Source organism: Solea solea, chromosome 13 (assembly GCF_958295425.1).
Source record: "Solea solea chromosome 13, fSolSol10.1, whole genome shotgun sequence".
In the NCBI taxonomy this organism is placed as follows: domain Eukaryota; kingdom Metazoa; phylum Chordata; class Actinopteri; order Pleuronectiformes; family Soleidae; genus Solea; species Solea solea.
In genome coordinates, this window is record NC_081146.1 from 6,320,806 (window position 1) to 6,343,233 (window position 22,428).

Genomic DNA, 22,428 nt, shown 5'->3' on the forward strand with positions numbered 1-22,428 from the left:
GACAGTAATAGTGGAGGTTCAGGTTTTTTCCAACAGTGTTTATTCTCTGTACATTAACTTTTAACTCGGACGAGTGCAAATGTCAATCTGGAAAAAACATTTATTGATTTCACTTATTTACAACTGAATACATTACTGCAGACAAATGCTCCAATTTTTGGACAAAAGGAAAATCACATCCATCTCATTTCAATGATAAAATAAAATTAATAATACAAACGTGAGGAGGCACAACCTATGGTCCTTTTTCATAACGAATGCCAGTATGCATCCTTTAAACACTGATCCCTCCAACAGCTTGAGGGAGGTAAATGTACTTTGGTGTGTTTCCCAAATTCCTCAATCTTTGCATCTTATCATTTCAACATTCTTCCAGTAAATTACTACTCAGAACTGAACACTGAGTATTGAATTCTCAACCTCACAGTATATCATTGGTCTTAGTTTACGTCTGTGCAATGAAGTACCGGACACATCGTTTCACCAGTAGCTTTATGAGTTAATTCAAGTGTTTCTGACTGGTGCTCATCCTCAGTGGAGCTGCAGTCCATCCACAGCGACCGTGTCCATGGCGAGGCCGTTCTCTAAAGCTGTGTGATAGATCTCCAAGGCCTGCTCCAGAGGCAGCTCTCCACCCTCAATTGTCTCAATGATGGCGATGGTCTCCCCAAACTCATTACACATGATGGTAGGAGTGCCCTAAGCAGAAGAGGAGGAAACCAAACTCAGGATATCAGGTACACAATTTACAGATGCTGATTAAATATCAACCTCTTGCTTACTGCAGCCATTTGTGTTAGTTTAATTGTGCACAAGATATGATTCAACTTTATTTCCATTGCTGATAAAAATTATTATTTTCTTTATTTTAAGTGATGAGGTGACAAATCAATTCTGACCTGCTGAAGATCTGAGGCTTGGATCTGGATGAGCTGAGGCTGTCTGTTGGCTAATTCCACAGCTGATGCATCCACCACTGTCACAGCAGAGCTGGTCTCCATGGCAACTTGAGCGGCAGTCTCCTCATCCAGCTTCTGCTGCCTGGCGTGGGTTTTCTTGTGGTTCCTCAGGTTGGAGAAGGTCTTGAAGGCTTTGCCACACAGTAGACAAACATGCGGCCGTTCTCCCGTGTGAGTTCGTCGGTGTTCGGCGAGGTGCATACTCTGGATGAAACCCTTTCCACACACTTCACAGCGGAATGGCCGCTCTCCCGAGTGTGTACGCAGGTGCTCTCGCAGGTGTGTGTTTTGACGAAAGCGCTTGCCACACACCTGGCAGGGAAACGGCCGTTCACCAGTGTGGACTCGCAGGTGAAGTGCAACTCCGGAGGAAGACACAAACTGTTTACCACAGACAGGGCACTTGTGGGCTTTAGGTCTCTTCCCCTTGGTGTACTGCGTTCGTCCGGGGCCTAAGGCAAAGTGGCTCAGTCTGTGAAGTCGCAGATTGGCAGGAGAGTTGAGCTTCTTCCCACAAATGTTACAATCTAGGCCCCCCCGCAAGAGACTGGTTGAGTCTCCGGACTCCGCCTCTAGTGTGGTGGAGGTGGAGGGCTCCGAGGTCAGCTCTTTGCCCAGCTGAGCTTGGTTGTTGATTTCTTTGGTGCCCACTTCTGTCCCTGTAGCAGCCTGCACCAGGTTCAGATGCTCCTCCAGACAATGGTTGTCTCGTTGCCTCCTGCTCAGGAAGCCAGCAGTACAGTGAGGACAGGAGAAGGGGGCTGGAGACCCCGGGTGCTGCGTGTAGCGATGTGCTGCTAACTTGGAGGGCCAGCGAAAAGTGGCAGGGCAGTCGGGGCAGCACAGAGTTGCAGCGCTAGAGTGCAGCAAGCTGTGCTGACGGAGGTTGGAGGACTGAGAGAAGGTGCGGTGGCAGACATCACAGCGGTATGGGCGAACACCAGAGTGTATGAGGTTGTGCCTCAATAAATTGGCTAGAGATGAGAATGTTTTGCCGCAGTCAGAACACTGAAAGGGCCTCTCGCCAGTATGTGTTCGAATGTGGTTGCGCACGTGCATCTGCTTCTTAAAGGACTTGCCACAGATTCCACAGACAAAGCTGCGCTCGGTGACATGGGACTTGCGTCGATGTTGAACTAACAGCAGCTGGGAGGCAAAGGTCTCATTGCACGTACGACATGAAAATGGCTCCTTCTCTGATGATGCAGCCTCTGTTGAGACCATGGAGGTCAACATGACTCCTGCATCAGTGTCATTCACTGGGTCTGTCACTAAAGCAGAGTTGGTGGCTTCCTCCACCTGCTGGATGTCATCAGTTTCACCCTCAAGTATCACAGACACCTCCGCATTGTACTCCTCCCCCTCCTTCTCTTCCTCGCCTCCTTTTCCTTGATCCTGAGAACTTTGTATTGGATCATCTCCCAGTTTTTCCATCTCTTCTTCTGTGAGAGGTGCCATCATGTTAGTGTAGGAATCCCTCTTTTCTCTTGCTCGCTGCAGGATGGCAAGTGCAGAAAGAGATGCTCTTCTTGGAGCCGAGTCCTAGATAATACAACAAACGTATGTTACATTCAAATGTCTCACTATCATTGGATTGTGGATGTTATGATGTTGTGTTTTTTTTAATTGTACTACCATAGAGGCAACAGCGTGTGCTCCGTATGTATCACGGTTAAGGTGAGTGCGACGGTGGTAGAGGTACTTGGTCATGTTGGTGAAGGTTTTATTGCAGAACTGACACTTGTGAAGGGGATCTGCAGTGTGGGACTTCCTGCAAGAAGCAGGAAAAAGGAAAAAATACAAAAGATACAAATATAAGGTGAGTCAAAGGGCCATGCCCAGGGTCTGTTGCTCATTATTCTTATGGATGCCGTGCTGTCTCCAAGCCTCTTACCTGTGCATGATCAGAGTCATCTCAGTGGTGTAGCCGTTGCCACAGTCTACACACAAGTACCTGGCCACACCGGAGTGTGTGCGCAAGTGCGTCTGCAGTGAAGTTACCTTCTTGAATACTTTGCCACATTCAGGGCAATCATGCGTGCCCTGCTCGTGCACACGTTTGTGAGCAGCCAGTCGGTTGACTGAATTGAAGGTGCGGTTGCAGAGCTCACATTGTTGAGGCTTGGCCCACACCATTTCTTTCTTCTCTGCCACTCGAACTCTCATGTCCTCCACTTTCTCAGTTGCCTCCTCCCTCCCTCGCCCTTCCTCGAAGCCACCCATGACCCCGGACTCTTCACTCTCCTTGTCCTGGCACAGGAAGTGCTCCCCCTGGTGCTGGAGGAAATCCTCTGGAGTCTGGAAGAGAAGGGAGCACTCTGAACACTCGTAAGGGTGGATGACCACCACCTCTGTCGGTTGCTGCAGCTCCTGGACAGTGGGGGCCAACCTTAACTCGAGTCTCTGGACACCATTCTGCAGAACTTCAAGCTTTTCTGAGGTACCTTTGCCGACAGCAGACAACAGAGGGGGCAACTTGGAGCCGCTCTGATTGGGAGCAGTGGAGTTGTCAGCCAGGACTTGAGCTGTGAGAATCTGCAGGTGCATGGTAGCAGAACCGGGGGTTGCCGTCACAGGAGGCAGCAGGGCAGAGCGGGAGGGAGTAGCAGCTTTAGAAGCGGACTGACGTTTCTGTTGTTTCTGTTGTTGTTGCTGCTGTTGTTGTTGTTGCTGTTGTTGTTGCTGCTGCTGCTGCTGTTGTTGTTGCTGCTGGGCAAGTACCTGGAAAATACATATAACAACATACACAGAAGAATGTAAACCAACACTAAAACCTCCCAAATATATGCCTCTGTTGTTCAGATTCCACCTGTGCCTGTACCTGTGCCAGTATCTCCCCAGCCTGCTGCTCACTCAACAGATAGTTCTGCATACTGCTGAGTGGAGTGACGGTGCCGTCAGGCTGCAGCACATACTCCTGTAACAGTGGAGAAAATAGGTTACCAAGTTACCATTACTGAACACTTGAATCCATAATTTCTTTCTGAAACACTTTTGTGTTGCCTGTTGAAGTTCTCTTCTGGATAGCCAGCAATAGATTAAATAAAACCTCAAATAACTGGTCATGCTGATCACAGTATTGTACATGTTATAAGCATCAGATTTGTGTTCTTTTTATCAGGACTTGAATATGATTTCAACAAATAAAAAAAAATAGTGTTGTAGAGTCTAATTACAGGTCATTTATTTAATGCAATGCAACAAACTAATAAAACAGTTCAGAAACAGTGCACCACAAAGAAAATTCTTCTCTGTCACATTGTCTTTACAACTCTCCACTGAGGACTACTCAGTGTTGGTGTTGTAGAACTTGATGATTTTGTCCTAAATGGTATTTGTCAATATGGTTGTTTGCTTACTGTGGGCTCTGTGTTACTGTGTGTGCTGCTCCTGTTGTGGGTCCGTCGGTGCTCCAACCAGGTCTCAGGTGAGTCGAACAAAGCCAGACAGTCGAGACACTGGTACTGGACCGCTCCTGACACATGAGCCCCTGACCTGGCTTCTCCCGTCTGCAGGACCTCTGGTAAACAGTCATTTACACACACACACACACTGTTAGTGTTGCACATTTAACTTGAAATGCATAGGAGCTAATCGTATACATCTTCAAATCAAAATCCCAATTTGAAACAATGCAATTAGCAAAGGCTGCAATTTAGGATACATATGTTACGCAGGCTAATTCACATGTTTAACTTCTTGAGTAGTCATTTCAATTGTATCTCATGCACCACCAACCAAAGCTTGACTTAAAAAAAATATTGCAAATCGAATAGCAACCACAACATCTGTCAAAAAAAATCCACAAGGAGATATTTTTCCCCAATTTGTTCATCCCTTGGAGCTGTGCAACTGGAAACATCCGTATTATGTCCACCGTGTAAGAATGTGTGACTTTTAATGGTGAGACTGCAGACAGCAACAGCTGAAGAACTCCTTCACGCACCCGCTCTCTTTTCCAATAAGGAATGCTGTTCGTCTTTGTGTTAGAAAAAAGCGTTCACTTTTAAAAGCAAAACATATGCTCTGACTGATTTGTTTATATGTGCGGCAGTACAAATATAATGGTACAGATGCCTCTGTAAAGCAAAACCCTAACCATAGATGAGCATTTATAATACACTTATATGGATAGTATATTCAGTATTTACCAGTATTACATCATATATGTTACACGCTGGAACTTTAAATAGGGTGTTCTCTGTAGCAAGATTGCATGAGTCTGCAATAACTATACTGAGAACAGTTTGATTCCCTTATTATGGCTGCATTATTATGTTATTAAAAGTTTGATTTCTTTATAAGACCAGTTTCTCAGGACAGCATTGCACACAGCCGGACTACAGTATATGAGGAATAATGTGCACCCAGTTTGCAATGTTTGCTCAAAACAACCATATGTCACCTTGTTGCTCCATCTGCATCCCAGCCTCCCTCATGTGCATCTCCTGATGCTGCAGCAGCTCCTCAGGGTTTATGATGAGTGTCCCACACTCCAGACACTGGTAGTGCTGGGTCTGCTCCTCAGCTGGGACGCCCTGGATGGCCACCTCCATTTCTCCATCACCCTCTTGGCCAGTGTGGATCTGCTGGTGGATTAAAACTTCCTCGAGGGTGTTGAAGAGCTGGTGGCACTCACTGCACATATACTGGTGCTCCACATATGCACCGTCTGCCTCCTCCTGTTGCTCCTCCATGCTGGCACTGTTTGTATGCTGTCTTTATGATATATACTGTAGGTATCTCATGGAAGGTGGCTTTGTGAGAGGTGGTGAGGATGCTGAGTGTTGGGCTGAAGCTTCACTGTGGAGTCATATGCATGATGAGTACTTCCTTCATACAGAGGGCCAGTGTAAGAGCACACCTGTCAAAAAACACACACCATGTAATAGTATCAGGACTTGCATAGTACACAAGGTTTCATTCAATTATTAATAATTTATGTTAATCTCATATGTTTGGGGTTTTATGGTATCAAACACGCAGTAGAGTTCACACAGACACATTCTGGAACAATCTTGGGGACAAACATTGCACAGGCGTTAGCTACACGAAGGCCCTCTACTGCTAACGACATGACCACGGCCCAAAGAAAACGGTTGTATCGTTTGACTCGAACATGTGCTTCCTATCTTTGTTCACAGTGTGATGGCATATGGAGAGCTCTTGGCGGCGCTCCCTCCAATATTGCAGACCTGTTTCTCGACACCGCGGTTTCCTGACAGCGGCAGCCCGGTTCGTCGGGCGGTCCGTCAGGCGGCGCTACACACTTTTACCCGTAGCTCTCCGGCTGCGACGGCGGGCCCTTCTTTCTCCTTACCTCTCATTTGCTCTCGTTGGACAAGTCCTCGTGTGGTCGTCTTACTCCAGTGTATGGCTTATTTTTTATTTCCTCGTCCCCGCGAGTGGCACAGAAATGAAAAAGGTAAACGGTGTCCATGGGAAATTACATTTCAAGGCATGTAAAGATGCGTTTCCCCGCCGAGAGCCTCCATTCTTGTGCCACAAAGCCCCGCCCAATGCGGTAGCTTCAAATTTTTAGATTCCGTGATTGGACAGCCTGACTGTCAATCATAGACCGTCATTTGCTGATGGGAATTGTAGTTTTTATTTTTTATATGCATATAATGCATATTTTCTTAAACTTCTTCGTAGTAGTAGTAGTAGTAGTGTGTTTCCCTGTATGTCTGTATATCTTGTCTTATCTTCTTATTGTGGTAATAATAGGTTAAAATATGATTTGATAATTTTACAAAGCACTACTGACCCCATTAATGATACCTAAACTTGTGTTATACTACATATACATACAGTATATTGTGGCATATTTTGTTTTTCATATTATATGAGAATAAAATAAACTAACAGGTGTTGCTATTATTATTATTATTATTATTATGCAATTTATTTTAGTTTATACAGGTTTGTGCTCATTTTGGTTACTGTAGATTATGGTGCCAATAAGTCCTACAGCACCACAAACTGCATTTTACAAAATGATCAAAAAGTTGAATCAACAACACTTTAAAATAATAATTTCAACTTTCAATGTGTTGCAGGACAGCTAACTTCCATGTTTTTACTGCTGAAATGACTGTCAACAACTCAGTTTCCCATCAACCCTTGCGAGCTTACGTCGTTGTACGTCACCTACCCAGTCCCCCCACCATCATCGTTCTACAGAGGAAGAAAGGGGGAGACGGGCAGCCTATACAGAACGCCGTAAGTGTAGTTTTTATTTATATCGAATAATAAAAACATACATAGATAAGTGAAGTCTGTGCCGGTCTGTCCGCTAATAAAGCTCAACCTTGCCTCGGCTTTAGTTTACACAAATATGAGCGGCAGCGGGCGGGCCAGGACCAGCTCATTCGCTGAGCCTCCCGGAGCTCCCGGATCTGCTGCAGCCGGCGCCGGATCAGCAGTGGCCGGTGGAAGCTCGACAGGAAAAACTGGGGCTGCACAAGCCACTGGAAGCACCTCGACGAGCTTTGGGAATTTGAAACTGCCCAGTGAGTATTGTCGTATATTTTCACGATACGCTAAACTTACATGTTATTACAACTGCTTAGGTTGCGCGTTCTTTTTTGAAGGAAATGTGTCTGGGCGTTTTAATGTCGGTCATTGTCGCGGAGCTAACATTAGCTGGTTAGCTAACTTAAGTTAGCTGTTCTGCTAACGTTAGCTGTGTTTTTCATTATGGGGCCCCTGAGATCGGGGACATTTATCGCATAGCTAACATTGTCTTTAGTGCCTCGGGGGAAACCGAGGGGCTAACCCATGGTTAATAATGTTATGTCATTTTTCCGACGTGACCTTTCCATTATTATTACAATGTAACCCAAGGATAGAAAAGAGTTACTGTTAGCCGGCGCTCTAATGTAACCGTCATTAGTATCAGATGTGTGAGCTAACTGGCTTGCTAATGTATGCAAAGAGTAAGCTAAAACGATATGTTTAAGTATGAAGAGTTGTCTCCGACCAATTCTGATCTTAGACGTAGTTCTTTTCTAAGTTGACTGCCTGAAAAGTTAGACATGTACTTGCAGTGACAATATCCCATATAACCAAGTTCCAGCTGGTTAAAAATCAGTGTTGACCTTATCTTTAATGTTTATCTACTTGTTTCAGTACCTACACATGCTCAAAAAGTTACATCAAACAACTGGTCCAATGTTTGTGATTATGTCTAACTAGGTTTTAGTTAATTATAGTAGAAGCTGATATCTTTATGCATCCCATAGACTTTTCTATTCCAACAATCTCATATAATAATTCAAATCACACTGACTGACATGGATCTGTTAAATTTGGGTGTGACATCAGCTTGATGCATGCAGTGACACCTATTAAATTGTAGGCTACTGTACTATTTAGTATTGAATATATAATGTAGCACACACACATTTCTGGCACTGTCATGAAATTCTCACAGACTATCTTTGTTCACAACACCCATTAAGGAGACTCAATCAAAGAAATCACCATGATTGTTTTTCTATGTCATCTTTTATCTGGGACAGCCCAAAATCATACAGGCACACAGTGATTATTTCCACTGTTTATCACCTATACTAGGAATCCTGCTTTGCTAACAGTAAACTTAGATGGTGTTATGACAGGAACTCGCTGAATGCTGAGGGGTTGTGTAGTTATGCAGCAGGAGCAGTTGGCTAGTTATCTGTAAGGGCGAACAGAGGTGTGCAGAAGGACAGACTTTTGAGACAGCAGGAAATTCCCTGCGTCGAATAACGTTCCCTTAACAAAAAAGACAAATGTAAGTTGTTTGGGACTGGCTAAGAATATATTAATGGATAACAGCTATTCATCACAGGTGAAATTACTGTTAAAAAATGGAAATCAGAGATCAAAGCTGAAGCCAGCTACTTTTCTTTACCTCTTTGCTGAAGTACCCGTGGTCAGTCAGCAGATCTATACCAATTATTAACAATTCAGTGAACTAATCTTTCAGTACTAATGATTCAGTACACCGAAAACAACTGCTTACTGTTGTTGTGTCGCCTATAATACGACGTCACAATAGTTTCACATAGCCGCGCTATGATGACCCCACCCACGTTGAGGAGGTACTATAGTAATGGAAAAGGACGTGATAGATACCAAACCAAGTAAAACTGTGCTAGAACAGACGCGTCAACAGTGTCTGTGATTTGTTATTCAAGCCCTTTGTCTGTTTTTAGTTAAGCAGGTCCTTAAAGACCCACCATAAAGAAATGTTCTGCAGGAGACTGCAACAATTAGCTTTTTTACTATGTTGTTTTAAGTTATTTTCTGTATGGTGGAGGATAGGCTTGCATATAGAGATCATATTCATAATCCAAGTAATCCAATGTTGACAAGCCATTTCCCCCAGTGCACAATATAAAAGTGAAAATGAGCTTATTTGTGTGTAATATAGCATTAATGATGTTTCTGCTGCCATTTCATTTAAAATAAGTTAACCAACCACTCCTGAGATGTGCACTGCTGATATAAATCTTAAGTTAAATTCTTGTAAAGGTCTGTAGATTTAATTGGCGACTCCCAAAAAATCTAGACCCAGTCTCTACTATTAATTAATTAACTGGATTGAGCTGTAAATTCATTTTCTGATTAATCGCATGGTCATTTTGTCCAAACACTGCAGAAAGTAGTGAATTGCTGTTTCCCAAATGTCAAAATGACAATTTATTCAGATTATCCTTTTTTGGACGCAAGCAAAATATATTGAATATACTGTCATAGAGAAGCAACTATTATCAGAGTGATTAATTTAGTAATCAAGTAATAGATCATAGAATTAATAGATTTCGCTTTGCTCTGTCAAGTACAAAACAAGACTATCATAGTTAGCTCTTGCCTGACTGTAAAATATATACATTTTAGGTTTCCTCCATTTTCCAATTATAGTTATTTTTGAGCCGGTTGAACCAATGGGGTGAAACAAATCCAGGTTTCATTTAATGTTGATAGCAGCTGTTCCTGCCACAGCATTTTGAATCTGTTGGTGTTAGCTGCCTAAAGGTAAATTCATTATGTGTCTATCTTTGCCATCTGCCTCCATGTCCAAATTAACCTGCTCTTTTAACAGCTAAAAACGTTCAATTTTTGATGTGTATCAGGAAAATACAAGTCTTCCAAAGTAATACACATACTGTTTTATTTACTCATAATGCCAGTCACACAGCCATGACTGTTAGCCTCCACTCAGTGCGTTGTAGTGATCATCATTTGATCAATGGGTTTAGTGCAGTTAAAGAGTTTACTGTTTTCGATTGATTAACACAAAAAGCCATGATTGAATCGCTAGTTTCTTCTTATTCAGGTGTCTGACACCTTAAACCAAAACATGTTAATGAGAACAACTGACGAACTGTATGTGATCCTTGTGAACAGGAGTTGACAGACAAGCTCAGAGTGACTGAAAACAGAAGGAAACAAATCTATTGTAGCTGATTAACGGCAGGCAGACCTGAAATTATTACATACATTTTTTCCTACTACTTAAATTTTAATTTAGCCCTATACTGTAATCAACAATAAGAGCAACAATCAATACAATATTTCATTTGGAATCTAATATTAAATTGTCTGGTTTTGCTTAGGTTTCTCTGCCCATGTTGAGTTGGCTTATAATTGCAAACATGTTATGTTTCTGTTTTTCTACAACCCATTTCAGAGGTATTTAGGTATTGTATTTTATAATATTTCATCCAGTTATCCTCCATCCAACCTTTAACCCCTGAACAAAACAAAATACATTCAGTTTCATTAGATTATTTTGAGTGTTCCATGTTGCTTCACATGAAACTGGTTTGAGTTAATGTTGTCTGTGATATCTTTGAGTTCGTTAACAAGAAATCACCATACTGGGTATCAGTACTCTGCCACCTAACTACCTTTAGTTGAAGTTCTGTTGATAGTAGAGGGGGAGAAAATGTTTATCTGTGCATTGCACAGAAAACCGGAGTAGCACAGGAACATTAAGGGTTTATTTCTGATCTGCACCCTTGTTGACCACTGCTGGTATTACATAATGGATGAGGATAATAAGATGTTAATGATTAATCGTTAGTTGATAAGCTTCTGTATAGAATTTTCCAACTAATGTCTCACGAATTAGCTGACAAAATCTGTTGGTTTATTATTTCCCCAGATCGCACATGCGTGAAATTAACTTAACAAAGAACCGACATAATTAACAGAAATAGAAGTCTATGTAAACAAATAAGGTAAAATGAACCAGCCTCTGATTTGCACGTCGCGTGGCTACAATGCTGCTAGCCGTGACTCGAGCCTAAATCAGGATAGTGGGGCTACAGACATGGTACTACTTCTTGGGATGCACCACTTCAATTTCGCAGCACTGAAACTGAAATTTAAAAAAAGTCTTCTGGATGTTAATCCCATTAACCTCTAGACATCAAACGCACCATGATTCCCAACAGTTCAGCCAGGTCATATCTGTGTGTCCCATTCAGCCTGACGGAGCAGCTTATTCAAGTAAAAGCCTCGTTCTCTTCGGCTATTATGTGATTGCTAACATGAATTCCACATAACTCTTACAACTTTTTAAAATTTAAACTGAGAAACAGAGCTGTGCGTTTTTTTTATATATATATATATATTGGTAAAATAATCCAGCTTTTGATTATTAACCCGTTCAACATTTGGTTAAGGAAAATTCACATGATCATAAACCTAATATGAGACGGTGATTAATTTTTGGGCAGTTAAGATGCATCTTCTGCAAATGCTGCCCATTGTATAAAGTTAAAACATACTTGGGATTTCCACTTGCTCAAAGCTTATTACTAATAAGTGTGGGTGTGATGAAAGTCACGTTGCTCGCCTTTTTCTCTTACTCATAATCCTTTTGAATGACAGCTGGGCAGAGTTCTCATCTGAGCATTAATTATTTAATGGACTATCCGCCACAGCTGCTTCATGTTTAATAATGCTCCCCTCTGTCTTAACTTGTTTTTTAAAAAAAAAAAAAGTGTGTGAAAGTGATGCTAAAAGGAAACAGGGAAGCTGTGCATTGTTTGGCTGGTATACAGGAATTTGAAGGAACTGCACAGTGACTGATCTCAAAGGATTAGTATTTCCTGCTGACCTGAGGGTAAAGATCATATGTAGACCAATCTTGTGGATTCAATGGTGGCCTGTGTTTACCTTGTAAACATTTTAGGTGGAAAATTCCATAACAGAAAAGTGTAGTTTTAATTTACACATGGTCACGCAACAGAAAAAACAGGCGATGAAGCTAGATTGCTGTCTCAGTTTTTCATCAGTTTTATTGGGTGACCTAAATGCTTAATTGTTTCACTTTTCTGAGATGTGGGAGACCAACAAATAAACCACGAGGGTCCTGTTGAGACAGGTGAAGTGAACAAACACAGGAAATAGTAGCTTTTCTGGGTGTGCTACTGTCCACACAATTTAATCACAGGCTCTGACAAGCCTTTTGGCCACATCCTCTTTTCTGCTTTTCTGCTGTCTCTGCTTCCAGTGCTAAATTTGGCACGTCATTCTTAACCCAACCCCCCATGTGTGGAAAACTGAGTCAATACTTGACCCTAACTTGACTGTGGGGTCTTGAGCATCTTACTTTGCATGGTTGTCCAAGATCAGAGATAAACAGACAGTGACAAGTTAAGATTACTGCTGCAACTAATGATTATGTTCATAATCTGTCATTTTCTTGTTTAATTGATTAATCGTTTGGTCCAGAAAACGTTGATCAGTGTTTCCCAAACCCAAATGATGATATATATATATATATATATAATATCCACATTACATACACAATAAATGTAGCGAATGTGACATGTATATTATTGGAAGAGAAGAAGCTGAGATTGTAGAGGTTTTGGGTTCAATGCTAGTTAAACTTGAATTGACCTCATATGTGTGTCTCCAGTATGAAAGGGTGTTCAGCTAGTTTGTGCCCAGGGGAGTAAGAAAAGTATTGTGAAAGGTATCAGCAGCACATTGCCAACCTGTGTAATGTGTCTGTGTGAGAGCCACAACATTTTAAAGGAGCTTGTTGATGTTTAGCTTCTCTCTTTTAGTGACACTGGTTTAAACAGTAAACTGGGGGGTGTTCCATTTATTTTGTCTCCTATTTGTCTTCTGTTTTCACCTACATTTGCCCAAGCAGCAAGACCACGAGCAGATATGTCTTCTCAGCAGAGAATTATCCGCTTCTGCAATTGCCATTTAAATAGCAATGTGCCAGGCACATGTGCACTTGAAGTTTAAAGGGAATCACAGGCAAAATACTGACCCAAAACACACGTACGAATAATTCAGACACAGCATACAACCTCTTTGCACCTGGCACTTCACTTTGTGCCAAGATGAGGTGCCTTGTAACTAGCAAAATTAGAGTTGGACACAACCCTAATGTACTTCCACCATGCAACTCAGGCACAAATCTCATGAGATATTATATATTTTATGGATACATTGTCCAGCTCCATTTCTAACAAGAATATTTGTGCTTTAATTTTGCAGGGGACAGCGGCAAAGTGACGACAGTGGTAGCCACGCCCGGTCAGGGTCCAGATCGCCCACAGGAAGTGTCCTACACGGACATAAAGGTTATAGGAAATGGCTCCTTCGGGGTTGTGTACCAGGCCCGTCTCATTGATAGCCAGGAGATGGTGGCAATTAAGAAAGTTCTCCAAGACAAGAGGTTTAAGGTATGTTTAGACAGGTTTACTCAGTCAGATAATTACTGAGAAAATGTAATAATTCTAATGCCAGTGACTGTCCTGTATTAATAATGTATGTTGTCTTTGATGTATATGTATTTTTGTTTTTACACAATTCACCTTCAGTAATTTTCTTTCCTTTCTTCATTATAGAATAGGGAGCTGCAAATTATGAGGAAATTGGACCACTGCAATATTGTGAGGCTACGTTACTTCTTCTACTCCAGTGGCGAGAAGGTGTGTATGCGCTGACTCTTATTCCGTAGGAATCAGGTTTCCCAGAAGAAAGACTAACTCCACACCCAGTCTTTTTAATGATGCACGCTTCAAGGATGAATCATAGACATGTCCTGGACTAGTACTGTAGCATGAATTCACACTCCTAAACCGAATATCTCACATGATTGTGCTTTGCTTTTGCCCGAAACATAACTGCAGGGAGAAAACTGTAGATCACCCAATGTTAAAAGAAAAGTGATGTATGTGCTAATGAATATGTGAAATACTGACCATACAAAATATTTGTGTCCTTGAATTCCACAGATCAAGAATGTATCTTTTAAGTACCTCATATTATGCCATATCCAACATAGCAGGGATGGCATGGTGTCTTTATTCAATCATTCTGCCTCAACTTTGTTCAGGCTACAAATTAATTTGACCTTGTTTTTGATTAAATATTTTATGGTTGATGAAGTACACTGGTACTGAGTGAGCCTGAATCTCCTTCCTCCATATAGGTGTGGTTACACTTCATTTTACTTTTGCAATAATTACATTAGCAGGCTAATCAATTGTGTTTTCACTCATAGAGGCATTTTATTGTTTATAAATATCTATAAGTTCACTGCCTTAACTGTCTGTCATTTTGTAGCTACTAAGTGTAACAGCTGAGCTAAGTATTTAACTACCCTTGTCCTACAGTTTTATAGCTAATTACTGCATACACTTGGAGTCATTAATTCTTCTTTACGTGCTTATCCCATATCCAATCTAGTATATCATTTTAAGACTGTTTAAATGTGAACATTGTGCTCATAACACTGGATTTAGTTTTCTGTTGAGAAGTAACTTTCCACTTCTAATTGCACAACCCTCCTTTCTTTTCTTTCTCCTTTCCAGAAAGATGAAGTGTATTTGAATCTGGTGCTGGACTTTGTCCCCGAGACAGTGTACAGGGTGGCTCGGCACTTTAACAAGGCCAAGACTACCATCCCCATCATCTATGTTAAGGTGGGTGGACACAAAAACATAAGCCGTTTTCAAACATGAACTCCAGATAATGTCTGCAGAATTGGGTCAGGATCATTATCCAGAGATTTGACATTCACACATGGAGAATTCAGAGAGAGATTGTCTGAGGGCGATTTGTTCACACTGTGGAGGATCCAGGTGAGGGTGTGGTGCCTGGCGTAAGCATTCAGGAGACACCCATTCACTCACCATGGATTATCCAGATTTCCTCCTGCTACGTTCTCACATGAGCTCACCTGGACATGATCTGGTGAAACAGAGAGCTGATAGGAGAATCTCTGCAGAATAAGTGTCTGAAAGAAGCTGTACACAAACATAACAGTTTTTTTTCCTCTTCCTACTTAAGGCAACAAAGTCGTATATTAAGTTCATTGGACCTTTCACATGTTCACAAATTTCTGTATAAATCATAAGTGAAAAGTGCAGTTATCTCGGAAGCAATGGTTTTCTTCTCATGTTTACAATATTGTAGGGTGATAATGCTTTCACCTCTGACTGTTGATGTGGAGCTGGGAATGTAACATTGTAAAGTTCAATTTGGCAATGATGAGGGATTAATGCATCTGAAATGCAATTGAGCTGTAACTTAAATTGCTACATTTATTATATATATTATATTTTTCTGGGAAATTCTTCACATCCAAACAGCATTGCCTTCATGTCCTCTTCATAGAAAACATACAGGCAAACACAGTATGATATGGGCTGTTTTACAGCTGGTTTACAAGTCTGAGACCTGTTTGTATTTGATAGAGGAAGTACGTGTTCTTGAGTTTAAGATTACACCAGCTTGTAAGTACATAATTAATATAAAAGATTAGACACTAAGCAATAATAACTCTGTCCTAATGAATAGTGGATATTTTTACTTCGACTAATGGGCCTCATTCACCTCATTCACTCATCTCCGTGTGTGGTCATTATCTCTCTCCAGGTGTCTCGTATTAAAATGTTACATTTAAATTTTATATATTGGGCTTTTGAATTCACCCATCAGATTTCTATTGAAATCTGGTGGAGGTATTTTCTCACAGACAAACTTACCGTTAGGGTTATGACAACACAAATTGAAAGATAGTCTCAGAGGATTTAATGTGTTTAAATTAAACTTGGTTCCCTGTTTAAAGGGGCTGCTTTCTGGGACTTTGTCTGTTTACTGTGTTTTGAGGAGCAGAAAGAACATTATAGTTGTCTCATGGCCCATTTACCTTCCTCAGCCTGCTGCTCCCCTGTGGCTTTGAGATGTGGACTGAGCCCTCCCTCTTACTCTCACTTTTATCATCCTTCCTTGCTCCAGCCACACACTTCGATCACAGCATGACTGAGGTCTTTCACCCCTTCCTGCCCTCTGGGTCTCAGGTTCTTTTCCATGTCTCCCTTCTCCTCACGCCTCTCTTTCTCTCTGTCCCCTTTTTAACCATCAACTCTTATCTCACAGTCATTTTGTCTTTAATCATTCTGTAATATGTGGTCATCCTGCTGTCACTGCTTCCTGTGGGTAATAATGATAATAGCGGGGAGGATGACAGTGATTTCATATGAAGATTCTTACAGTCTGCATTCCACAGACACAATGAAAGGGTGACTAGAACATGTGGAAAAATGTCAAATAGAGGTTGTTTGAGGATGTTGACGCATCTGCAGGGTGAATTCACCCTTGTTTTTTGGGGGGAAAGCATGCTACTGTATGTTGTATGGGACATTATACAGATGGTTCTTTCAACACATCTACACAGTGAACCTGCAAAACCCAATTTGTGCACATAAAGAAGTGATGGAGATCAATACAGACAAACACTTGTTCCCCTGTCTGTGGAAAACAAATGATATCACCTGTATTACAGGAGTCAGGGACTGTATTTACTCATCACAGTCTGCATATCTCTTCAAATTGTAAATAGAAAGAAGCAAATATTTACATTAAGTCTGGATTCTGCTGTATAATTTTTGTAAATGAACTAAACATTTCTTCATTCACCCAGCCCCTTTAGTCAGAAAGCTCTCCTTTCAGCTGGTCTCAAGTTTAGCTCAGGTTACTTAATGTCTCTGAGAAACATGTGCATATATACAGTACAGTTTTTTTTAACAGGCTTTAAAAACATTGAATACAGTTTCTTTTAAAAGGCCTTAGTTGGTATTTGTTTTAGAAATTCTTGAATTTAATGAAAAACTTTCAACATTTTTCAGTATTTCTTGTTGCTGGCTGAAGGCAGTAATGTAAATTATATTGTTTTGTGGGTAATTGCAGGCTGTCAGGAGATGTCTCTAAAACCAAAATTGGGGATGTTCTGACAGTCGAGTTCAGTTAGTGAATTCGCAAATACTGTCACTACTAATTAGTTTATCCATCCATCTGCCCAGGTGGCGTAATTGTAATAATTTATGTCATTAAGACATTAGTGTTTTGCTGTATACAGCTGGAAAGCACTTGAAAACATTGGTTCTACTGGCTTTTCAACATCATATAATACTGTGCTTGGCATGATTGTGAAATTACAGTTACATTTTTTATTGAATTTATTATTGCATTACAATGGTTTTTGAAATTTAAAATAAACCTGTCCACTTCAGATGAGTTAAAAGTGTCTCGACTCATGACAACAGGGAACACATCCTCTTGAAAACATGTATGATTTCTGTTGTTAAACACTGTTGGGCGTTATGCCAACCTTCTATGTCTCCCCTCAGGTGTACATGTACCAGCTGTTCCGCAGTCTGGCTTATATCCATTCCCAGGGCGTGTGTCACAGAGACATTAAGCCTCAGAACCTCCTGGTGGACCCAGAGACAGCCATCCTCAAACTCTGTGACTTTGGCAGGTCAGTAACTGACACGGCCTCTGGACATGTGTGTCTTTCCTTATTCTGTCTCCGTTTGAGTATGTGTGTTTGTTTGGCTTGTGAAAGCCGCCCGTTTCTCAGTCTTGACATATCTGTCAGATGCATTCTTTACCTCCCTGTCTCCCTGTCTTGGTCACTCATGTGCTGCTGTATTTGTGGAAGAAACACTCTGACAAATAGAAGGTTCATGTTGTTTGACACACTGCTGTTTTTCTTCTTCTTCATTTCCCATCTACCAACTTGTAGTGCTAAGCAGCTTGTTCGCGGGGAGCCGAATGTGTCCTATATCTGCTCACGGTACTATCGTGCCCCAGAGCTCATCTTTGGTGCCACCGACTACACGTCCAACATTGACATCTGGTCAGCGGGCTGTGTGCTGGCCGAGCTGCTGCTGGGTCAGCCCATCTTCCCCGGAGACAGTGGTGTGGACCAGCTAGTAGAGATCATCAAGGTACAGTAAGGATGTTGTCTGTGGTGAAGAAAGGCCAGCTGATGGAACCAGCCATAGTATTGTTTGTTAGTGAAACTAGTTTCCGCACAGCTTCAGATGTTCCGGTGCATTTAATTTCAGTTTATTCTCACTATACAAAGCAGAGCCAGTACAACAAAATTCCCTGTATTCCCTGCGAACAGTGCAACATCAATGAGACACATTATCATTAACAGTGTGTGACAGTGCACAACGTGATTCAGTCATTGTTTTCTTCCAAGAAATGATAAAAAATTTAAAAGTATTGGTTTTAGGATCAAGCACAGTGTACATTAATCAGTGTTTCTACAGTATATCTAATAATTCCAGAAAAAATGTTTACACATGTGAGGTTAAGGTTACTCATGTAGTTCTAATCCACAGTGACATTCCCTCCTCCTGTTTTGTTTATAGGGTTAATATTGATCAGCATGGCTGAATACTTTTCCTCCTCTTGTGGCAGGTTCTGGGGACACCGACACGAGAGCAGATTCGGGAGATGAACCCCAACTACACAGAGTTCAAGTTCCCACAGATTAAAGCACACCCTTGGACAAAGGTACGTTCTGGAGTGCATTAATGCTGAATCTCAGTAAATCACACACAGGCTCAATACAAGACTTTTAATATGTACTGAGATTAGATGATGATGACTTGCTGTGTATTCTTAATTTTCTTTTTATTTACAGGTGTTTAAGCCTCGTACCCCACCAGAGGCCATTGCCCTCTGCTCTCGACTGCTGGAATACACGCCGGTGACCAGACTCTCTCCTCTGGAGGCATGTGCACACGCCTTCTTCGATGAGCTGCGCCAGCCTAACACCCGCCTGCCCAGCGGACGAGAACTGCCGCTCCTCTTCAATTTCAGTCCTGTTGGTCAGTTCTGCCTCCCTTTTGTTTGTCCGTCCTGTGTTTAACCTTTGTTTACAACCTGTGAGATCCTCCATTTTGCTTCAAGCGTTTTACATGTAATTAAATGTGTTTGTTGTTTGTGCTCTTGCAGAGCTGTCTATCCAACCCCAGTTAAACTCCACACTCATTCCTCCTCACGCTCGTGCACAGACATCACCTGCCTCACATGGTATGTTTGACCATACGGAAGGATACTGTTTTTGATGCAACAGTTTAATAATAGAACATACTGAGAACAGCTGTTCTTGTTTTTTTTATTGTTGTTGTTTTTCATGTTTTGCAATATATATATATATATATATATATAATATAGTATATTAGAATTTCTTAAGATTCTGAACCTGATTAATAGGTCATTTGAATAATCCACTAATACTAAATAAGTTGTTAGAAACAGCATATCTTTACCTGGTTGATGCTAACCTGTATAAACTTAAGCCAATATTTTATGTGTTCAATGTATTGTTGTAAGACGATGAATGAAATGTAAAAAAAACATGACTTGAACTTGTTCTTTTTTCATTTTCAACAATGTATTTCCTCTCTCGTCCTGCAGAGGGCAGTGTGTCAGACAGTACTGCTCAGCCCAGCTCAGCACCTGGATCCATCAACAACAGCACCTGAGCATCCATTCATCCTTTCTTTTCTTTTTTCATCTTCCCCGTTTTCCTTTATCCCTTCTGCTCTTCTCTCTCAACCTTCGTCCTGGCTCCAAACCCTTAAAATAAGAGAAAAAAAAGCCTCTACACACCCACATCTACACTCAGCATTGCTATGTACTCTGAATGTTAACCAACCGATTTCCGTGGCTGCTAGCTTCAGGAGGATGTGGTTTGTTTTAAGGACATTAATGTAGCCATGGTTGGGCTCAATATACGCTGCATTTCTGTGTTCAGGTTGGCCCATGTCTGCTCGATTAGAATAAAGAAATGCTACATTGCTTGGGTAGGATGTTTGGGAGATGAGGAGGGGGGTTGTACATGTCGTGTGGATTTTCTGCATTATTATTGACCGTTGACTTTTATCCCTATTCTGTGCTTTTTATTTGTACGAGCTCATTTTAATGTGTGGCTGTGGTGCCACTGAATGGAGTTAAAGTGAGGCCTGTATGTAAGGCCTGATTCACATTGACAATCATCTTAGTAGGGTCAAAAATGGCAGACTCGTTCTGTACATGGTGTTTGATTGTACGTCCCACTCTGTAGACCCGTTGCTTTTCTGTCTTTTTCTACCCTGAACTCTGCTCAAGTGTTGTCAGTTCACTCAGCCCAGTGGTGAACAACATCTTTTTTTTCTTTTTTTATCTCCCTGACAGAACAGATTGGCAAATATTTTGACCATGTCATTTTAGATAACAGATGGTTTTAAATTTTATTGCAAAGCGGGGCACTGCAGCCTGTCTTACCGTTTCTTTTTGAATACTAGCTCCTCAGCTGCCTTTTTATGAGTGAGAGGGAGCTTTGTGTGAGCAGAGTGCACCTCTTCAGTTTCTTTGGTATAAGCTCACGTTGTCTTATGTTAAGCTGGAAACCAAGCATGTCATGTTGATTCTCAAATACGTATTGCACATCTCCAAAAGGAGGAGTAGTGGAGGAGTAAAAGGGTGGGGGAGCTCTGTGAACATAATGTCATACAGATGGAGCCGATGGTCGTGGCGCTCCATTTCCATCCACGAGAGAATTCTCAAAACGTCAGAAACAGATGCCGGACACTGTAGGGTGAATTGTCGCCTCATTAATTACGTCACTTCTACGTGTTCCGTTTCATATCAGTTAGAGAATGTTGAACAGTGACATCAGGTGTAGAGGAAGGCCTGTGAGTGTACACATGTATGGTTCGTGCAGGAGGAGAACTTCTCTGCTCGTTCCCAAACAGCCCACCTGCGACAACCTCACGTCGTCCTCTTCTCGTTTAGTCACGCAGCCTAATGGTCCACCGTCTGCACGGACTGTTTTCCTTTTCTTTCTTCACGCAAATGTGCATGTTCAGCCCAGGTTGACCACAATATATTACATCCAATAATAATCTGACCAGAAATTATGCTGAAACCCAAAAGCTTTTGGAGCCCTCCCCCACCCACCCCATTTCCTCTTCACGCCCGTCCCTCTGCCCTCTGCTTCCATCTTTCTTCCTCCTTTTTTTTCCACAGCTAAACTGTAAATATCAAGTACCTTTTATTTTATTTTGTTATTTTTTTTGTTATTGTTATTATATTGTTCTTGTAATTTTTTTTTTCGCCAGTAGACCGGTGCAGCAGCAGCAGCCGGACTATTTATCCTCAGTCGCAGTCTGTAAATACAATTTCATTTCAGTCCCTGGTTCAAAAGGGGGAAAAACAGAACAAAATGTTTCATTTTTATTCTCTCTCCCTCCATTTCTCTCTCCATAACTTTCCCTTTTCCCCATAAATGTTGTCATATGTGTTCTATTTATTGTATTGTGTTTTTTGGGGGGTGGGGCTGGTTTAATTTTTTTTATTTTGTTATTACTGTAGTGGTCACTATTGTGGGATCTGCTTTTTTGTTTAGTTTTTTTTTTTTCTTATTCCAGTTTTTAGTCCAGCAGCGTCACATGCAAAACAATTTAACATCCAAGATACTGTACATGATCATGACGGGAGTTGGTTCAAACCGTGAGTTTATAGCTGCACATGCTAGACATCAAGTGGAACTTCTGTTTTCCATTTAACTTCAATGTGAAGGGAATGTTACAAACCTCAGTTTAATGGAGAGAAAAAAAAAAGAGAGGTTGTGGTGTTGGGAGGAAGTGTGTGTGTGTGTGTGTGTGTGTGTTGTGGTAGGAGAGGGGAAAAACAAATGTGTCCATGTGACATCTCCTGTGTCTGACTGTTTTCCCTCTCTGAGTCGTACGAGTGTAACAGGTTTGAACTGTTGACCTTCAGTGTGTGTTTCACAGATACTTTGTGAGTGTCTTGAACACAGCTGCAGGCCGTGTGTGTGTGTGTGTGTGAATGGATGTTATTCTCTGTGTTTTCTTAAATGAAGAGCTGACTAAATGTGCTTTTTTTTGTCCATCATTATTTTATTTGTTTTGTTTCCATAGTGATCTGTCCCACTTAGTTTTTAATTTGCTGTGACCCTGCTCTTTTATCATTGGGGGGGGGGGGGGTTCATTGTTGGGAACAGAGGTTAGATAAAGGAGATGATGAACAGTGAGGGATGAAGGGAGAGAGACAGTTTTTGTTTGTTGGTATAAATAATTAAACTCATTAATAAAGTGATGAAACTGTTCCTGTCTCATATTCATGACTAAAT

General features: G+C 41.4%; 2 protein-coding genes across 2 annotated transcripts; one reads left to right on the plus strand and one right to left on the minus strand.

Annotated features, from left to right (window-relative positions):
* Nucleotides 1–82: 82 nt before the first annotated feature.
* On the minus strand, nt 83–6,463 carry znf526 (zinc finger protein 526). Its single transcript, XM_058647354.1, has 8 exons — nt 6,280–6,463; nt 5,365–5,823; nt 4,319–4,479; nt 3,781–3,876; nt 2,854–3,680; nt 2,595–2,730; nt 900–2,501; nt 83–699 (listed from the first exon to the last, which is right to left on the minus strand). Exons 2-8 carry the CDS (start codon nt 5,654–5,656, stop codon nt 532–534), a joined length of 3,282 nt encoding a protein of 1,093 aa, XP_058503337.1. The 5' UTR covers nt 5,657–5,823; nt 6,280–6,463; the 3' UTR covers nt 83–531.
* A 575-nt stretch (nt 6,464–7,038) lies between these two features.
* Nucleotides 7,039–22,403, plus strand: gsk3ab (glycogen synthase kinase 3 alpha b). The gene is made up of 11 exons (XM_058647355.1): nt 7,039–7,181; nt 7,286–7,471; nt 13,479–13,666; nt 13,832–13,915; nt 14,801–14,911; nt 17,621–17,751; nt 18,019–18,223; nt 18,705–18,800; nt 18,931–19,117; nt 19,245–19,322; nt 19,710–22,403. Exons 2-11 carry the CDS (start codon nt 7,297–7,299, stop codon nt 19,775–19,777), a joined length of 1,323 nt encoding a protein of 440 aa, XP_058503338.1. The 5' UTR covers nt 7,039–7,181; nt 7,286–7,296; the 3' UTR covers nt 19,778–22,403.
* The last annotated feature ends 25 nt before the right edge of the window (nt 22,404–22,428 follow it).

Coding starts and splice junctions, on each gene's coding strand:
- znf526 (XM_058647354.1), bottom strand. CDS start 5,656: ATGGAGGAGCAACAGGAGGAGGCAGACGGTGCATATGTGGAGCACCAG. Junction 2,731..2,853: donor ATGACTCTGATCATGCACAG/GTAAGAGGCTTG, acceptor TGCTTCTTGCAG/GAAGTCCCACACTGCAGATC. Junction 700..899: donor AAGCCTCAGATCTTCAGCAG/GTCAGAATTGAT, acceptor TCTTCTGCTTAG/GGCACTCCTACCATCATGTG.
- gsk3ab (XM_058647355.1), top strand. CDS start 7,297: ATGAGCGGCAGCGGGCGGGCCAGGACCAGCTCATTCGCTGAGCCTCCC. Junction 14,912..17,620: donor TCCCCATCATCTATGTTAAG/GTGGGTGGACAC, acceptor GTCTCCCCTCAG/GTGTACATGTACCAGCTGTT. Junction 18,801..18,930: donor AAGCACACCCTTGGACAAAG/GTACGTTCTGGA, acceptor TTTTATTTACAG/GTGTTTAAGCCTCGTACCCC.